This window comes from Myxine glutinosa, chromosome 11 (assembly GCF_964187855.1).
Source record: "Myxine glutinosa chromosome 11, kmMyxGlut1.1, whole genome shotgun sequence".
Lineage (NCBI taxonomy): Eukaryota > Metazoa > Chordata > Myxini > Myxiniformes > Myxinidae > Myxine > Myxine glutinosa.
In genome coordinates, this window is record NC_136271.1 from 88,083,485 (window position 1) to 88,102,866 (window position 19,382).

Sequence of the window (19,382 nt, forward strand, 5' to 3'; positions counted from 1 at the left end):
TCGATGGTATTGTCAGCTCAATGACGATGATGACTCATTTCACCACATGATCAGAACAAATAATTAAATCAGCTCTTTGTTTGACGACTGCAATGTAAGATGGAAATCTCAGTGCTCTGTCCAAATCTGCATCAATCTGCCAACCAAAACCTGGCTTCAAAATGTATCCTTCCCCCTTGACATCTCAATGTGTATACATATATATCAATGTCTGCCGACCAATCCGAGTGTCACATGATGGTTGCAGATGGCGTGGAGATGTTGTACTAACCTTGTCCCACGTACGAGACAGATATAATCGCAAACCACCCTTTTTGTTGACAGATGGTTATTCAACTTTAGATGGTGACCCCAAATGGATTCCTTTACACCTCAAGCAAACTACTTTTTTCACTTAAATGGGATAAGAGCAGGAAGGGCTGGACCAAGGTGAGCAAAAGGCAACAAATGATTAACCCACGGGGCTGAGGAAGCCCACTGGCCCCAACAGCAACGTTGAAGGGGGCTGCACGGAAAGCGATGACAACCTCAATGCACGATGACACGTTTCGTCATCAGCCACGATGCCAAGCTCCGAACAACCAATGGCGTGTGACGGCTCACAGAGGGCTCCAATGGGAAGACAATCCGATCATGTAGTATCCGGCCGCGGTGGAGAGCTGAATAGGGCTATAAGATCCTGGACCAGAGTCCAGAACGCACGCGTCTGGGAACGGAAAGGTCACACGTGTTTGGGAACTTGCGAACATGTCTGAGAACGGAGAAGTCAGACGTGTTTGTGAAGGTGCGAACATGTCTGAGAACGGAGAGCTCACATGTGTCTGGGAAACTGCGAACATGTCTGGGAACGGAGAGGTCACACATGTTTGGGAACCTGTGAACATGTCTGCGAATGGAGAGGTGAACATGTCTGGGAACGGAGAGGTCACATGTCTCTGGGAACCTGCAATCATGTCTGGGAATGGAGAGGTCACACGTGTCTGGGAACCTGCGAAAATGTCTGGGAACGGAGAGGTCACGTGTTTGGGAACCTGCAAACATGTCTGGGAATGGAGAAGTCACATATGTCTGGGAACTTGCGCATACCAGGAAACGGAGAGGTCACACGTGTTTGGGAACCTGTGAACATGCCTGGGAATGGAGAGGTCTCACATGTCTGGGAACAGAGAGGTCACACGTGTTTGGGAACCTGCAAACATGTCTGGGAATGGAGAGGTCACATGTGTCTGGGAACCTGCGAAAATGTCTGGGCACGGAGAGGTCACATGTGTTTGGGAACCTGTGAACATGTGTGGGAACGGAGAGGTCACACGTGTCTGGGAACCTGCAAACATGTCTGGGAATGGAGAGGTCACATATGTCTGGGAACTTGCGCATACCAGTAAACGGAGAGGTCACATGTGTTTGGGAACCTGTGAACATGTGCGGGAACGGAGAGGTCACACGTGTCTGGGAACCTGCAAACATGTCTGAGAATGGAGGGGTCGAGTGAGCTGATGATAAGAGACTGACAGCTGGTGGACAAGCACAAGCGAAGCAGTGACCACCCCGGTTCAAGTGCTGGACGACGATGTTGGTTCATACGGGGCTGAAGCGTTTGCCAAGTCTCTCCTTTGTAGGTGTCAGTGCATTATGGGTCTCCACATCTGATGCCAACTCTTTTTTTTTCTTCTTTTTTTTGGTATACAGAGTCGAGGCTCGTGAAAGAGCTAACATTTATCAAACAAACAAGCAAACAAAGTATATAAAAAGGGGAGCGGTCGACAAGATGGGGAGAGAAGGGGAGGAAGCACACAAACACAACATTTGAGGGCAGGGACATCGGGAGATGTGTGGGAGGCAGACGGCCTGGGGGGAGGCAGGAAAGGTATAAAACGCAAGGACACCAAGGACTTCCAGGGAAGAAGACAAAAGTCACCTCAAAAAAGTGGATTTGGGGTGAAATTAGCGGCGGTAGAAAAGATCAAGGTTTTGGATTGGGGAAGATAAGAGATGGTGGTGAACAGCCGTTTTAAAGACCTGGAGGGAGGAGAGGGATTGAAGAGAGTGAGGGAGATTGTTCCAGAGGCGGGAGAAAAGAGGAATGAAGGAGTGAAGGTGAGCAGAGAGTCTTGATTTTGGCAGTTTAACCATAAGAGGGTTGCAGGCAGATCTTGTGCGACCTGAAGGAATATTGAGGGGACAGAGCATAGAGAGAGCTCGGGGGGCAAGGCCAGAGAGGAGTCGGTAGAAGACAGAAAGACCACCAACCTGCCTGTGGTGAGTGAGTGAAAGGCCCTCGGAGATAGCGTCATCGCGGGAGATTCCAATGATTCTGAACGACATTCTGACAATTCTGAACGACTTGTCCTTGACATGAATCAACTGTCTGCAAATAATGTGATTTAAAATATAAAGTTTATGTGATATAAAATGTAAAATATGTCTATTCTATATGGAAAATAAAATAGCCAAGAAAATAGAGGGTAAGGGCAAGTGGACAGACAAGGATGTCTATGAAGGGTACAGGAATTTGGTAGGAGAAGGAATGAATGGGAGAAGAAGGCAATCGAAGAGAAGGAAAGTGAAGCGAAAGTGTAGAATGACTTTCACATGTAGTGGAGTGAATCGGCATCCCAGGCACGTGCATAGTTTGGAATTTTTCCACAATTATATCAATGATGTCATTCTGTTTGTAGTGTACAAGGAGCAGGACTTTTTGAAAGGCATTTACAATGACCATGCGTTCTCATAGAAAATGCATATTCTACTCAAAGGAGAGACATTTACCCGAAGTTATGGCCTTACATTCATTTGCTAAACTTTTTGTCAAGAGTAGCAGCACCTGAGATGTCAAATAAATGTCATAATTAGCATCGAAATGAATTTAAATGTAACTTGAGATGATAACAACATTATTTGCTTTGACATGTATCCATTTGTTCATCACTGAGGCCATAACGATCATTTCCGATATCTACGCAGGAGCTGATCACGGCCTGGTACATCGGATTCCTGGCTCTCATCTTCTCTTCCTTCCTCGTCTATCTGGCAGAGAAAGACACCAACAAGGAATTTTCTACATTCTCAGATGCCTTATGGTGGGCACTGGTGGGTTCATCTCTCACATAGTGATAGCACTTGCACTGATAGCAAGGGTACACGGTATAACGCAAATGAACACCACGAGGAATTTCACGAATGAAGTCGGAGATTGAAAGTTGTGGATTTGGGGTGTTTTAACAGGGGTAGAAAATATCAAGGTGTTGGATGGGGGAAGATAAGAGATGGTGTTGAACAGCTGTTTTAAAGACCTGCAGGGAGGGGAAGGATTGAAGGAAGGAGTTTGTTCCAGAGGTGGGAGAAAGGAGGAATGAAGGAGTGAAGGTGAGCAGAGAGTCTTCATTTTGGCAGTTTAACCATAGAGGGTTGCTGGCAGATCTTCTGCGTCCTGCAGGAATATTTGGGGAACAGAGCCCAGAGAGAGCTGGGGGGGGGGGGGGGCAAGGCCAGAGAGGAGTCGGTAGAAGATGGAAAGACCACCAACCTGCCTGCGGTGAGTGAGAGAAAGACCCTCACAATCAATGGAAATGTGGTTTTCTCAAGAAAGATCATGGCAGATAGTGAGACCCAAAAGCTTGAGCGACAGAACTTCTTGGAGAGGATTTTTGAGAAAGTAGATGGGAGGGTTGTCCAGACGGTCTTTTCGGAGAGACATAGTAAGAGTGTGAGATTTGTCAGGATTGAAAGACATGTTCCACTTGTTTGACCAGTCTGTGATTTTGTCCAGGTCTGCAGAGAGTGAGGAGGCTGCAGACTGCCGATCTGAGGGATGAGGAATGGAGCGACAGAGAGTGGAGTCATCAGCAAAGAGATAGAGAGTATTTTCCAGAGTTTTACACCATTAGATGTCATCCATCTAGTGGTGTAAAATCGTTATAAATCAGTCAGATTAGTGGAGAAACCATCCATGGATATCAAGGTAACGGCATATTATTTTCCTCTTGGCACTAGGCCGATGACAGGATGGGATGTTTTTGGGTTGTTTGAGTGGAACGACTCCTGGCACTAGGCCGATGACATGATGGGATGTTTTTGGGTTGTTTGAGTGGAACTATTCCTGGCACTAGGCCGATGACAGACTGGGATGTTTTTGGCTTGTTTGAGTGGAACTACTCCTGGCACTAGGCCGATGACAGGCTGGGATGTTTTTGGGTTGTTTGAGTGGAACTATTCCTGGCACTAGGCCGATGACAGGATGGGATGTTTTTGGGTTGTTTGAGTGGAACTATTTCTGGCACTAGGCCGATGACAGTATGGGATGTTTTTGGGTTGTTTGATGGAACTACTCCTGGCACTAGGCCGATGACAGGATGGGATGTTTTTGGGTTGTTTGAGTGGAACGATTTCTGGCACTAGGCTGATGACAGGCTGGGATGTTTTTGGGTTGTTTGAGTGGAACTATTCCTGGCACTAGGCCGATGACAGGATGGGATGTTTTTGGGTTGTTTGAGTGGAACTACTTCTGGCACTAGGCCGATGACAGACTGGGATGTTTTTGGGTTGTTTGAGTGGAACTACTCCTGGCACTAGGCCGATGACAGGCTGGGATGTTTTTGGGTTGTTTGAGTGGAACTACTCCTGGCACTAGGCCGATGACAGGCTGGGATGTTTTTGGGTTGTTTGAGTGGAACTACCCCTGGCACTAGGTTGATGACAGGTTGGGATGTTTTTGGGTTGTTTGAGTGGAACTACCTCTGGCACTAGGCCGATGACAGCCTGGGATGTTTTTGCGTTGTTTGAGTGGAATGACTCCTGCCACTAGGCCGATGACAGCCTGGGATGTTTTTGGGTTGTTTGAGTGGAACGACTCCTGGCACTAGGCCGATGACAGGATGGGATGTTTTTGGGTTGTTTGAGTGGAACTCCTTATGGCACTAGGCCGATGACAGGTTGGGATGTTTTTGGGTTGTTTGAGTGGAAAGACTCCTGGCACTAGGCCGATGACAGGATGGGATGTTTTTGGGTTGTTTGAGTGGAACTCCTTATGGCACTCGGCCGATAACAGGTTGGGATGTTTTGGGGTTCTTTGGGTGGAACTACTCCTGGCACTAGGCCGATGACAGGATGGAATGTTTTTGGGTTGTTTGATAGAACTGCTCCTGGCACTAGGCCGATGACAGGCTGGGATGTTTTTGGGTTGTTTGATGGAACTATTCCTGGCACAAGGCCGATGACAGGATGGAATGTTTTTGGGTTGTTTGATGGAACTGCTCCTGGCACTAGGCCGATGACAGAATGGGATGTTTTTGGGTTGTTTGATGGAACTACTCCTGGCACTAGGCCGATGACAGTATGGGATGTTTTTGGGTTGTTTGATGGAACTACTCCTGGCACTAGGCCGATGACAGGATGGGATGTTTTGGGTTGTTTGAGTGGAACTATTCCTGGCACTAGGCCGATGACAGGATGGGATGTTTTTGGGTTGTTTGAGTGGAACTATTTCTGGCACTAGGCCGATGACAGGATGGGATGTTTTTGGGTTGTTTGGTGGAACTTCTCCTGGCACAAGGTTGATGACAGTATGGGATGTTTTGGGGTTGTTTGGTGGAACTTCTCCTGGCACTAGGCCGATGACAGGATGGGATGTTTTTGGGACGTTTGGTGGAACTTCTCCTGGCACTAGGCCGATGACAGTATGGGATGTTTTTGGCTTGTTTGAGTGGAACTATTCCTGGTACTAGGCCGATGACAGGCTGGGATGTTTTTGGGTTGTTTGGTGGAACCTCTCCTGCCACTAGGCCGATGACAGGATGGGATGTTTTTGGGTTGTTTGAGTGGAACTACTCCTGGCACTAGGCCAATGACAGGATGGGATGTTTTTGGGTTGTTTGAGTGGAACTATTCCTGGCACTAGGCCGATGACAGTATGGCATGTTTTTGGGTTGTTTGATGGAACTACTCCTGGAACTAGGCCGATGACAGTATGGGATGGTTTTGGCTTGTTTGAGTGGAAGTATTCCTGGCACTAGGCCGATGACAAGATGGAATGTTTTTGGGTTGTTTGATGGAACTACTCCTGGCACGAGGCCGATGACAGGATGGGATGTTTTTGGGTTGTTTGATGGAACTACTCCTGGCACTAGGCCGATGACAGGATGGGATGTTTTTGGGTTGTTTGATGGAACTACTCCTGGCACTAAGCCGATGACAGGATGGGATGTTTTGGGTTGTTTGAGTGGAACTACTTCTGGCACTAGGCCGATGACAGGATGGGATGTTTTTGGGTTGTTTGAAAGAACTATTCCTGGCACTAGGCGGATGACAGGATGGGATGATTTTGGGTTGTTTGGTGGAACTTCTCCTGGCACGAGGTTGATGACGGTATGGGATGTTTTTGGGTTGTTTGATGGAACTATTCCTGGCACTAGGCCGATGACAGGATGGGATGTTTTTGGGTTGTTTGATGGAACTATTCCTGGCACTAGGCCGATGACAGGATGGGATGTTTTTGGGGTGTTTGATGGAACTATTCCTGGCACTAGGCCGATGACAGTATGGGATGTTTTTGGCTTGTTTGAGTGGAACTATTCCTGGCACTACGCCGATGACAGTGTGGGATGTTTTTGCCTTGTTTGAGTGGAACTATTCCTGGCACTAGGCCGATGACAGGCTGGGATGTTTTTGGGTTGTTTGGTGGAACTTCTCCTGGCACTAGGCCGATGACAGGATGGGATGTTTTTGGGTTGTTTCAGTGGAACTATTCCTGGCACTAGGCCGATGAGAGGCTGGGGTGTTTTTGGGTTGTTTGAGTGGAACTATTCCTGGCACTGGGCCGATGACAGGCTGGGATGTTTTTGGGTTGTTTGAGTGGAACTAATCCTGGCACTAGGCCAATGACAGGATGTGATGTTTTTGGGTTGTTTGAGTGGAACTATTCCTGGCACTAGGCCGATGACAAGATGGGATGTTTTTGGGTTGTTTGAGTGGAACTATTCCTGGCACTAGGCCGATGACAGGATGGGATGTTTTTGGGTTGTTTGAGTGGAACTATTCCTGGCACTAGGCCGATGACAAGATGGGATGTTTTTGGGTTGTTTGAGTGGAACTATTCCTGGCACTAGGCCGATGACAGACTGGGATGTTTTGGTTTGTTTGATGGAACTACTCCTGGCACTAGGCCGATGACAGGCTGGGATGTTTTTGGGTTGTTTGAGGGGAACTATTCCTGGCACTAGGCCGATGACAGGATGGGATGTTTTTGGGTTGTTTGGTGGAACTTCTCCTGGCACAAGGTTGATGACAGTATGGGATGTTTTGGGGTTGTTTGGTGGAACTTCTCCTGGCACTAGGCCGATGACAGGATGGGATGTTTTTGGGATGTTTGGTGGAACTTCTCCTGGCACTAGGCCGATGACAGTATGGGATGTTTTTGGCTTGTTTGAGTGGAACTATTCCTGGTACTAGGCCGATGACAGGCTGGGATGTTTTTGGGTTGTTTGGTGGAACCTCTCCTGCCACTAGGCCGATGACAGGATGGGATGTTTTTGGGTTGTTTGAGTGGAACTACTCCTGGCACTAGGCCAATGACAGGATGGGATGTTTTTGGGTTGTTTGAGTGGAACTATTCCTGGCACTAGGCCGATGACAGTATGGCATGTTTTTGGGTTGTTTGATGGAACTACTCCTGGCACTAGGCCGATGACAGTATGGGATGGTTTTGGCTTGTTTGAGTGGAAGTATTCCTGGCACTAGGCCGATGACAAGATGGAATGTTTTTGGGTTGTTTGATGGAACTACTCCTGGCACGAGGCCGATGACAGGATGGGATGTTTTTGGGTTGTTTGATGGAACTACTCCTGGCACTAGGCCGATGACAGGATGGGATGTTTTTGGGTTGTTTGATGGAACTACTCCTGGCACTAGGCCGATGACAGGATGGGATGTTTTGGGTTGTTTGAGTGGAACTACTTCTAGCACTAGGCCGATGACAGGATGGGATGTTTTTGGGTTGTTTGGAAGAACTATTCCTGGCACTAGGCGGATGACAGGATGGGATGATTTTGGGTTGTTTGGTGGAACTTCTCCTGGCACGAGGTTGATGACGGTATGGGATGTTTTTGGGTTGTTTGAGTGGAACTACTTCTGGCACTAGGCCGATGACAGGATGGGATGTTTTGGGTTGTTTGAGTGGAACTACTTCTGGCACTAAGCCGATGACAGGATGGGATGTTTTGGGTTGTTTGAGTGGAACTACTTCTGGCACTAGGCCGATGACAGGATGGGATGTTTTTGGGTTGTTTGAAAGAACTATTCCTGGCACTAGGCGGATGACAGGATGGGATGATTTTGGGTTGTTTGGTGGAACTTCTCCTGGCACGAGGTTGATGACGGTATGGGATGTTTTTGGGTTGTTTGATGGAACTATTCCTGGCACTAGGCCGATGACAGGATGGGATGTTTTTGGGTTGTTTGATGGAACTATTCCTGGCACTAGGCCGATGACAGGATGGGATGTTTTTGGGGTGTTTGATGGAACTATTCCTGGCACTAGGCCGATGACAGTATGGGATGTTTTTGGCTTGTTTCAGTGGGACTATTCCTGGCACTACGCCGATGAACAGTGTGGGATGTTTTTGGCTTGTTTGAGTGGAACTATTCCTGGCACTAGGCCGATGACAGGCTGGGATGTTTTTGGCTTGTTTGGTGGAACTTCTCCTGGCACTAGGCCGATGACAGGATGGGATGTTTTTGGGTTGTTTCAGTGGAACTATTCCTGGCACTAGGCCGATGACAGACTGGGATGTTTTGGTTTGTTTGATGGAACTACTCCTGGCACTACGCCGATGACAGGATGGGATGTTTTTGGGTTGTTTGAGTGGAACTATTCCTGGCACTAGGCCGATGACAAGATGGGATGTTTTTGGGTTGTTTGAGTGAAACTATTCCTGGCACTAGGCCGATGACAGACTAGGATGTTTTGGTTTGTTTGATGGAACTACTCCTGGCACTAGGCCGATGACAGGCTGGGATGTTTTTGGGTTGTTTGAGTGGACCTATTCCTGGCACTAGGCCGATGACAGACTGGGATGTTTTGGTTTGTTTGATGGAACTACTCCTGGCACTAGGCCGATGACAGACTGGGATGTTTTGGTTTGTTTGATGGAACTATTCCTGGCACTAGGCCGCTGACAGGATAGGATGTTTTTGGGTTGTTTGAGTGGAACTATTCCTGGCACTAGGCCGATGACAGACTGGGATGTTTTGGTTTGTTTGATGGAACTACTCCTGGCACTAGGCCGATGACAGGATGGGATGTTTTTGGGTTGTTTGAGTGAAACTATTCCTGGCACTAGGCCGATGACAGACTGGGATGTTTTGGTTTGTTTGATGGAACTATTCCTGGCACTAGGCCGATGACAGGATGGGATAATTTGGGTTGTTTGAGTGGAACTATTCCTGGCACTAGGCCGATGACAGGATGGGATGTTTTTGGGTTGTTTGAGTGGAACTATTTCTGGCACTAGGCCGATGACAGACTGGGATGTTTTGGTTTGTTTGATGGAACTATTCCTGGCACTAGGCCGATGACAGGATGGGATGATTTTGGGTTGTTTGAGTAGAACTATTCCGGCCACTAGGCCGATGACAGTATGGGATGTTTTGGTTTGTTTGATGGAACTACTCCTGGCACTAGGCCGATGACAGTATGGGATGTTTTTGGGTTGTTTGAGTAGAACTATTCCTGGCACTAGGCCGATGACAGTATGGGATGTTTTTGGGTTGTTTGAGTAGAACTATTCCTGGCACTAGGCCGATGACAGACTGGGATGTTTTGGTTTGTTTGATGGAACTACTCCTGGCACTAGGCCGATGACAGTCTGGGATGTTTTTGGGTTGTTTGAGTGGAACTATTCCTGGCACTAGGCCGATGACAGACTGGGATGTTTTGGTTTGTTTGATGGAACTACTCCTGGCACTAGGCCGATGACAGGCTGGGATGTTTTTGGGTTGTTTGAGTGGACCTATTCCTGGCACTCGGCCGATGACAGACTGGGATGGGATGGTTTGGTTTGTTTGATGGAACTACTCCTGGCACTAGGCCGATGACAGACTGGGATGTTTTGGTTTGTTTGAGGGAACTATTCCTGGCACTAGGCCGCTGACAGGATGGGATGTTTTTGGGTTGTTTGAGTGGAACTATTCCTGGTACTAGGCCGATGACAGACTGGGATGTTTTGGTTTGTTTGATGGAACTACTCCTGGCACTAGGCCGATGACAGGATGGGATGTTTTTGGGTTGTTTGAGTGGGACTATTCCTGGCACTAGGCCGATGACAGACTGGGATGTTTTGGTTTGTTTGATGGAACTATTCCTGGCAGGAGGCCGATGACAGGATTGGATATTTTGGGTTGTTTGAGTGGAACTATTCCTGGCACTAGGCCGATGACAGGATGGGATGTTTTTGGGTTGTTTGAGTGGAACTATTTCTGGCACTAGGCCGATGACAGAGTGGGATGTTTTGGTTTGTTTGATGGAACTATTCCTGGCACTGGGCGCATGACAGGATGGGATGTTTTTGGGTTGTTTGAGTGGAACTTTTCCTGGCACTAGGCCGATGACAAGATGGGATGTTTTTGGGTTGTTTGAGTGGAACTATTTCTGGCACTAGGCCGATGACAGACTGGGATGTTTTGGTTTGTTTGATGGAACTATTCCTGGCACTGGGCCCATGGCAGGATGGGATGTTTTTGGGTTGTTTGAGTGGAACTATTCCTGGCACTAGGCCGATGACAGACTGGGATGTTTTAGTTTGTTTGATGGAACTATTCCTGGCACTGGGCCCATGGCAGGATGGGATGTTTTTGGGTTGTTTGGTGGAACTTCTCCTGGCACTAGGCCGATGACAGGATGGGATCTTTTGGGTTGTTTGAGCGGAACTACTCCTGGCACTAGGCCGATGACAGGATGGGATCTTTCGGTTTGTTTGATGGAACTATTCCTGGCACTAAGCCGATGACAGTATGGGATGTTTTTGGGTTGTTTGATGGAACTATTCCTGGCACTAGGCCGATGACAGGATGGGATGTTTTTGGGTTGTTTGATGGAACTATTCCTGGCACTAGGCCGATGACAGGATGGGATGTTTTTGGGTTGTTTGAGTGGAACTATTCCTGGCACTAGGCCGATGACAGTATGGGATGTTTTTGGGTTGTTTGAGTGGAACTATTCCTGGCACTAGGGCGATGACAGTATGGGCTGTTTTTGGCTTGTTTGAGTGGAACTATTGCTGGCACTAGGCCGATGACAAGATGGGATGTTTTTGGGTTGTTTGAGTGGAACTATTCCTGGCACTAGGCCGATGACAGACTGGGATGTTTTGGTTTGTTTGATGGAACTACTCATGGCACTAGGCCGATGACAGACTGGGATGTTTTGGTTTGTTTGATGGAACTACTCCTGGCACTAGGCCGATGAAAGACTGGGTGTTTTGGTTTGTTTGATGGAACTACTCCTGGCACTAGGCCAATGACAGGATGGGATGTTTTTGGGTTGTTTGAGTGGAACTATTCCTGGCACTAGGCCGATGACAGACTGGGATGTTTTGGTTTGTTTGATGGAACTACTCCTAGCACTAGGCCGATGACAGGCTGGGATGTTTTTGGGTTGTTTGATGGAACTACTCCTAGCACTAGGCCGATGACAGGATGGGATGTTTTTGGGTTGTTTGAGTGGAACTATTCCTGGCACTAGGCCGATGACAGGATGGGATCTTATGGTTTGTTTGATGGAACTATTCCTGGCACTAGGCCGATGACAGGATGGGATGTTTTTAGCTTGTTTGAGTGGAACTACTCCTGGCACTAGGCCGATGACAGGATGGGATGTTTTTGGGTTGTTTGAGTGGAACTATTCCTGGCACTAGTCCGATGACAGGCTGGGATGTTTTTGGGTTGTTTGAGTGGAACTACTCCTGGCACTAGGCCGATGACAGGATGGGATGTTTTTGGGTTGTTTGAGTGGAAATATTTCTGGCACTAGGCCGATGACAGGTTGGAATGTTTTTGGGTTGTTTGAGTGGAACTATTCCAGCCACTAGGTCAAAGACAGGATGGGATGTTTTTGGGTTGTTTGAGTGGAACTATTTCTGGCACTAGTCCGATGACAGGATGGGATGTTTTTGGGTTGTTTGAGTGGAACTACTCCTGGCACTAGGCCGAGGACAGACTGGGATGTTTTTGGGTTGTTTGAGTGGAACTACTCCTGGCACTAGGCCGATGACAGGATGGGATGTTTTTGGGTTGTTTGAGTGGAACTATTCCTGGCACTAGGCCGACGACAGACTGGGATGTTTTTGGCTTGTTTGAGTGGAACTACTCCTGGCACTAGGCCGATGACAGGATGGGATGTTTTTGGGTTGTTTGAGTGGAACTATTCCTGGCACTAGGCCGATGACAGGCTGGGATGTTTTTGGGTTGTTTGAGTGGAACTACTCCTGGCACTAGGCCAATGACACACTGGGATGTTTTTGGGTTGTTTGAGTGGAACTATTCCTGGCACTAGGCCGATGACAGGATGGGATGTTTTTGGGTTGTTTGAGTGGAACTATTCCTGGCACTAGGCCGATGACAGGATGGGATGTTTTTGGGTTGTTTGAGTGGAACTATTTCTGGCACTAGGCCGATGACAGTATGGGATGTTTTTGGGTTGTTTGATGGAACTACTCCTGGCACTAGGCCGATGACAGGATGGGATGTTTTTGGGTTGTTTGAGTGGAACGATTTCTGGCACTAGGCTGATGACAGGCTGGGATGTTTTTGGGTTGTTTGAGTGGAACTATTCCTGGCACTAGGCCAATGACAGGATGGGATGTTTTTGGGTTGTTTGAGTGGAACTACTTCTGGCACTAGGCCGATGACAGAATGGGATGTTTTTGGGTTGTTTGAGTGGAACTACTCCTGGCACTAGGCCGATGACAGGCTGGGATGTTTTTGGGTTGTTTGAGTGGAACTACTCCTGGCACTAGGCCGATGACAGGCTGGGATGTTTTTGGGTTGTTTGAGTGGAACTACCCCTAGCACTAGGTTGATGACAGGTTGGGATGTTTTTGGGTTGTTTGAGTGGAACTACCTCTGGCACTAGGCCGATGACAACCTGGGATGTTTTTGGGTTGTTTGAGTGGAATGACTCCTGCCACTAGGCCGATGACAGCCTGGGATGTTTTTGGGTTGTTTGAGTGGAACGACTCCTGGCACTAGGCCGATGACAGGATGGGATGTTTTTGGGTTGTTTGAGTGGAACTCCTTATGGCACTAGGCCGATGACAGGTTGGGATGTTTTTGGGTTGTTTGAGTGGAACGACTCCTGGCACTAGGCCGATGACAGGATGGGATGTTTTTAGGTTGTTTGAGTGGAACTCCTTATGGCACTAGGCCGATAACAGGTTGGGATGTTTTTGGGTTCTTTGGGTGGAACTACTCCTGGCACTAGGCCGATGACAGGCTGGGATGTTTTGGGTTGTTTGAGTGGAACTATTTCTGGCACTAGGCCGATGACAGGATGGGATGTTTTTGGGTTGTTTGTTGGAACTAGTCCTGGCACTAGGCCGATGACAGGATGGGATGTTTTTGGGTTGTTTGAGTGGAACGACTCCTGGCACTAGGCCGATGACAGGCTGGGATGTTTTTGTGTTTTTTGAGTGGAACTACTGCTGGCACTAGGCCGATGACAGGATGGGATGTTTTTGGGTTGTTTGAGTGGAACGACTCCTGGCACTAGGCTGATGACAGGCTGGGATGTTTTTGGGTTGTTTGAGTGGAACTACTTCTGGCACTAGGCCGATGACAGGATGGGATGTTTTGGGTTGTTTGAGTGGAACTACTTCTGGCACTGGGTCGATGACAGGCTGGGATGTTTTGGGTTGTTTGAGTGGAACTACTTCTGGCACTAGGCCGATGACAGGATGGGATGTTTTGGGTTGTTTGTGTGGAACTACTTCTGGCACTGGGTCGATGACAGGCTGGGATGTTTTGGGTTGTTTGAGTGGAACTACTTCTGGCACTAGGCCGATGACAGCCTGGGATGTTTTTGGGTTGTTTGAGTGGAACAACTCCTGGCACTAGGCCGATGACAGGCTGTGATGTTTTTGGGTTGTTTGAGTGGAACGACTCCTGGCACTAGGCCGATGACAGGTTGGGATGTTTTTGGGTTGTTTGAGTGGTACTACTCCTGGCACTAGGCCGATGACAGCCTGGGATGTTTTTGGGTTGTTTGAGTGGAACGACTCCTGGCACTAGGCCGATGACAGGTTGGGATGTTTTTGGGTTGTTTGAGTGGTACTACTCCTGGCACTAGGCCGATGACAGGTTGGGATGTTTTTGGGTTGTTTGAGTGGAAATGTCAGTTTCATTTTTCAATTGTTTTATTCTGCTAATGTTTGTGTGCACTTCTACCAGGTTTATCAAGTCATCGGCATATCTGAGTAAAAAAGGGCAATCGTGAGAACCAGAGTAGGAAAAGCAAATTTGACCCAGGAATACGTATCCATAACCATGAGTCATCATCAAGTTTGCTTTCTTTGGTCATGATTAACTTCAGACAATGTTCAGAAGAATACATAACAAGTGTTTTCAAACATTTTGATCCAACTTTTGTCGGTGTTTGAAAATTAGATTTACAGGGATATCAGTAACACTCTTGGTTTCAAATACTTTCAGATAACATTGACGACCATTGGTTATGGAGACAAATACCCAGTGACCGGGAAGGGAAAGTTGCTGGCTGCAGCTTTTGCATTGTTTGGAATTTCATTCTTCTCTCTACCTGCTGTAAGTATTACCAAATACGTTTTCAAGATTGAATCTCACACACGATGAGACTAGGCAGCACTCAAAACTTGGCAGCACTCAAACCTTAGCATATTCCAATTGCAAACCTGGAATGGTCAAATAGCAGGAATCAAAACTTAAATTTGATTTATTTTTTCTTCACTTTACTCTGTCTCTGCCTTTGGTTCTCTTCTTTCCACGCACTTGTCTTTCCCTTATCCTTTAAAAAATATAGTCGTCCTTAATCCTATTCATTTACTACGCCCGCCACCAAAGGTGGATGGAGTTTATGTTTTCACCCCTGTCTGTCTGTTTGTTTGTTTGTTTGTGAACAAGATATCTCAAAAAGTTGTGGACGGATTCGGATGAACTTTTGCAGAGAGGTTGAGTGTCTGACAAGGACTAAATGTTTAGATTTTGGTGAAGATCCAGATCCAGATTCGATACTGGAATTTTAAAAGTGATTCTTCACCACTGAGTGATGGGGCCAAGCACGATATATAGCACAATATCTAAGAAAGTTGTGGATGATTTATGACAAAACTTGGTGGATAAGTTATTTAGGTGACAATAACAAACTGGTTAGATTTGGATTCGGACCTGAACCAACATCGAATCGATCAGTGGGAAACAAAACGTAAACTGTTCTGCCTGGTGGAGGTAGAATATGCGCTCCACCTAATGCTTTTCTAGTTCTTGCATGCCTTAGTTTATTTTTTGTTTATTTTTCCACTTCTTTCTCTGTTTTTATTTCTTCGTTCTTTTTTATACATGGGCTTTGGCTCCTAATAGAGCTGACAGACACATGCGTGCACACACACACACACACACGGACATACTGACGAGACAAACACTTAACACAGCCACTGAGCTTGGGGGAAGTGCCGTCACTACCATCACTTCCCTGGATACTCTGGGTACCAGTGACGTCATAACAATGGTGCCGCTTTTCTCTCTGTACTCAGTGGGGCATTTCGTCAGAAGGAATTTCTTCCTCCCCATGAATGCCAATTGATGGGGATTGTCCAAGCTCTATGCTTTTCAAGCAAGGAAGCAGCACGTAGCATTTTTTAAGTCTTTGGTATGAAGAGAACAGAGAGAGGGAGTGAAAGAGCGGAACAACAGGATTTTAGGACCCGTGGGCCATCAAGTCCAGTTGCAGAATCAAAGTCGAGGGTTGACAGAAACTTTTCCACCTTGTCAGGAGGAAAGGACACAGAGTCCAGGAGCAGCTGGGTACGACTGGGTACGGTGGGTACAGAGAGGGATGGGTTTGGGACACACGATTTAGAGGCAAACACAGAGTTGATGCATTCAGCTTTTTCACGTGCGGAGTCAGCTGCGTAGCTGTTTGAGGTAAGGGAGGGGATGGAGGGAGAACAAACACCAGAAACAGATTTGACCAGATGCCACCAGGATTTGGAAGAGGGAGAAAGATAAGAGAGTTCAGTCTTGAGAACGGAGAGATATTGTTTCCTGGCTCTCCTGAGGGTGGACACACACTTGTTTCGGGCTTTGTGAAAGGAAATGAGATTTCCTTCCATTGGATTTGCTTTCCAGGAGACGAAGGCAAGTTGTTTCTGGGCAACAGCCTCACCACAAGATTCCTTGTACCATGGATGGGAGGAAGGGTATGACAACTGAAGGACGAGATGGGATAAATCTGTGCATGAGAGAGAGCAATTTACTTTGGAAGAATTCCCAGGATGAGTTGATGTCAGATGTGGTAGAGTTGGGAGACCAGTCCAGATGATTAATGGCTGCTTGAAGACCGTGCCAGTTGGTCTGAGTGAAATGCCAGACTCGTCGACGCTGAGGATGCTCCCTGAGAATGGTCAGAGAGATGTCCACTTTAACAAGCACATGATCAGATGAGCCGATTGGAGCAGAAGAAGAGCAGCAGACATTTTCAGGGAAGGTAGTCATAACCAAGTCCAGAAGAGAAGATGCTCCGTTGACTGAGATCCGGGTCAGGAAATTGACAGATTGTGTCAGTCCCAGTGAGTCGCAGAAGTCCTTTGCTGAGGAGCCATGGCTGGTGTGAGAGGTAACCACACCCAGCCAACTGGCATGGTTACAATTGAAATCAACACATATGAGGAAGAGAGAGTTGGGATGAGTAGATAGAAGTTGGTCCATATTATCAGACAGTGAGATGTAGATGGAGTCATCACTGTTTAGTGGACGGTACAACACACATGAACAAGAGGTGGGAGCGAAGTGGAAGCCGTAGCCAGAGGTATTCCTGGGGGTGAGGTGGAGAGAGGGCAGTGCAGGGCGAGTGAGAAAGAGTTTTTTTTTTTTTTTTTGTTTTTTTTTTTTGTATACAAGGTCGAGGCTCGTGAAAGAGCGAACATTAATCACACAGAAAGACAAACCGACACATAAAACATATAACATAGGGAGCGGTAGACAAGATGGGGAGAGAGAGGGGGAAGGACACAAACACAACATTTGAGAGCAGGGACCGAGAGACATGGAGACATCGAGAGATCTGAGAGAGGGCGAGGGCTTTGGGGGGGGGGGGCGTGGGAAGGGGGCGGTGGGAGAGGTATAAAACATATGGACACTGCCAGGACTTCCAGGAAAGAAGTTGGAATTTCAAACAAGGTGGATCTGGGGTGAATTAGCGGGGGTAGAAAAGATCAAGGTTTTGGATGGGGGAAGATAAGAGATGGTGGTGAACAGCTGTTTTAAAGACCTGGAGGGAGGAGTGGGATTGAAGGGAGTGAGGGAGTTTGTTCCAGAGGCGGGAGAAAAGAGGAATGAAAGAGTGAAGGTGAGCAGAGAGCCGAGATTTCGGCAGTTTAACCATCAGAGGGTTGCTGGCAGATCTTGTGCGACCTGTAGGAATATTTGGGGGACAGAGCACAGAGAGAGCTGGGGGTGCAAGGCCGGAGAGGAGTCGGTAGAAGACAGAAAGACCACCTACCTGCCTGCGGTGAATGAGTGAAAGGCCCTCAGAGATAGCTTCATCGCGGGAGATTCCAATAATTCTGAAAGCTTTGGTTTCAACAGCGTGAAGCCGAGCTAGGTGTGAGGCAGGAGCACCGGCCCATAGGGGAGAACAGTATTCCATTGAGCTGCGGATGAAAGCCTTTATTGTGGTGAGGAGCTCAGGTGTGCCGAGGAAGGACTTCGCACGACGGAGGATGCCCAGTCGGCGACTGGCTTTGGAGGCCAGCTTGGAAATGTGGTTTTCCCAAGAAAGATCATGGCAGATAGTGAGACCCAAAATCTTGAGCGACAGCGACAGAACTTCTTGGAGAGGATTGTTGAGAAAGTAGATGGGAGGGTTGTCCAGTCGATCTTTTCGGAGAGACATAGTAAGAGTGTGAGATTTGTCAGGATTGAAAGACATGTTCCACTTGTTTGACCAGTCTGTGATTTTGTCCAGGTCTTCAGAGAGTGAGGAGGCAGCAGACTGCCGATCTGAGGGAAGAGGAATGGAGCGGCAGAGAGTGGAGTCATCAGCAAAGAGATAGAGAGGATTTTCGAGAGAGTCAGAGAGATCATTGATGAAGACCAGAAAAAGCACGGGGCCCAGAACAATGTCTGCAATTGGTTGAATAGCATTACTATGCTATCTTTTTGATAAAGATAGCATAGATAAAGATAACTTCCTTTGAAAATTAATTTTAAAGAGATGTGATGGATGTTACATCAGATTAAGCTCTTGGAAGAATGGAGTTAATTACAAAGAAGTTAGGTAAATTAATGTTTTCAGTCATTAATTTACCTCACTGGTTTCATCCATGAAATATTTTCAACAATTAGCTTAGGAAAAATACAATGGGCATAGAAAAGGAACCTTTATATGGTATTGTGCCATGTGGCGAACTATAGGAAAGAAGCGACATTCCATGGCTTGTCGAAAATGTCGAACAATAGAAAATAAGCGACATTCAAAAAAAATCTCGTGTGCATGCTGGGCTACCCTTGTGTTCCTAGGAGGAACCAAGTAATGCTCTAGAAAAGTTCATACAAAGGGGTGCCAATTTGATTCATGCAGCTACATGAAAAAGTAAATGTATTTTCAATGCAGTTACAGTCTCTTGGTTTCAAAGGGATCACTTGATTAATTCAACTGAATGCAGAAATTTGTAAATCCAGTTAGTCTTTTCATGGTCCCTTTGAAACCAAGAGACTATAACTGGATTGAAGGGGACTGCTTCACGGTTCTATATTTTTCTGTAAAAAGTTTAAATGCCATACATAATATTAGTTTTCTATTCTATTGCAGAAGTAGGTGTACATATACAATTCATCCATCATCTCTAATTATCATCAGTATTCGTCACGTACATATCACGTGTGTCCAATATGTCTGCCATGTCAACACTTGCAAGTTTATGTGATGTCCAATTATGGTCCAAAATGGACGGTAAAATAGGCTGCATTGCACATGTGTACAATTCTTTCATCTAATCCAAATGTTGCCTATAATGTACACACCTATAAATACATATTGTGCTTGTCCCGAAGAATACATCACACCCAACATGTCTGCAATTGGTTGGTACATAGTACATACTAATTTAATTAATTTTTTTAACAAATTAGATTTCACACAC

General features: G+C 46.8%; 1 protein-coding gene across 1 annotated transcript in view; it reads left to right on the forward strand.

The window, feature by feature from the left end:
• The window catches only part of LOC137436178 (potassium voltage-gated channel subfamily KQT member 2-like), a 158,604-nt gene that overhangs the window by 51,911 nt on the left and 87,311 nt on the right, over positions 1 to 19,382 (forward strand). Inside the window, exons 5-6 of the mRNA XM_078786292.1 lie at positions 2,965 to 3,090; positions 14,698 to 14,808. Of these exons, the coding sequence (XP_078642418.1) occupies positions 2,965 to 3,090; positions 14,698 to 14,808 (237 nt within the window). The remainder of the gene's footprint in view (positions 1 to 2,964; positions 3,091 to 14,697; positions 14,809 to 19,382) is intronic.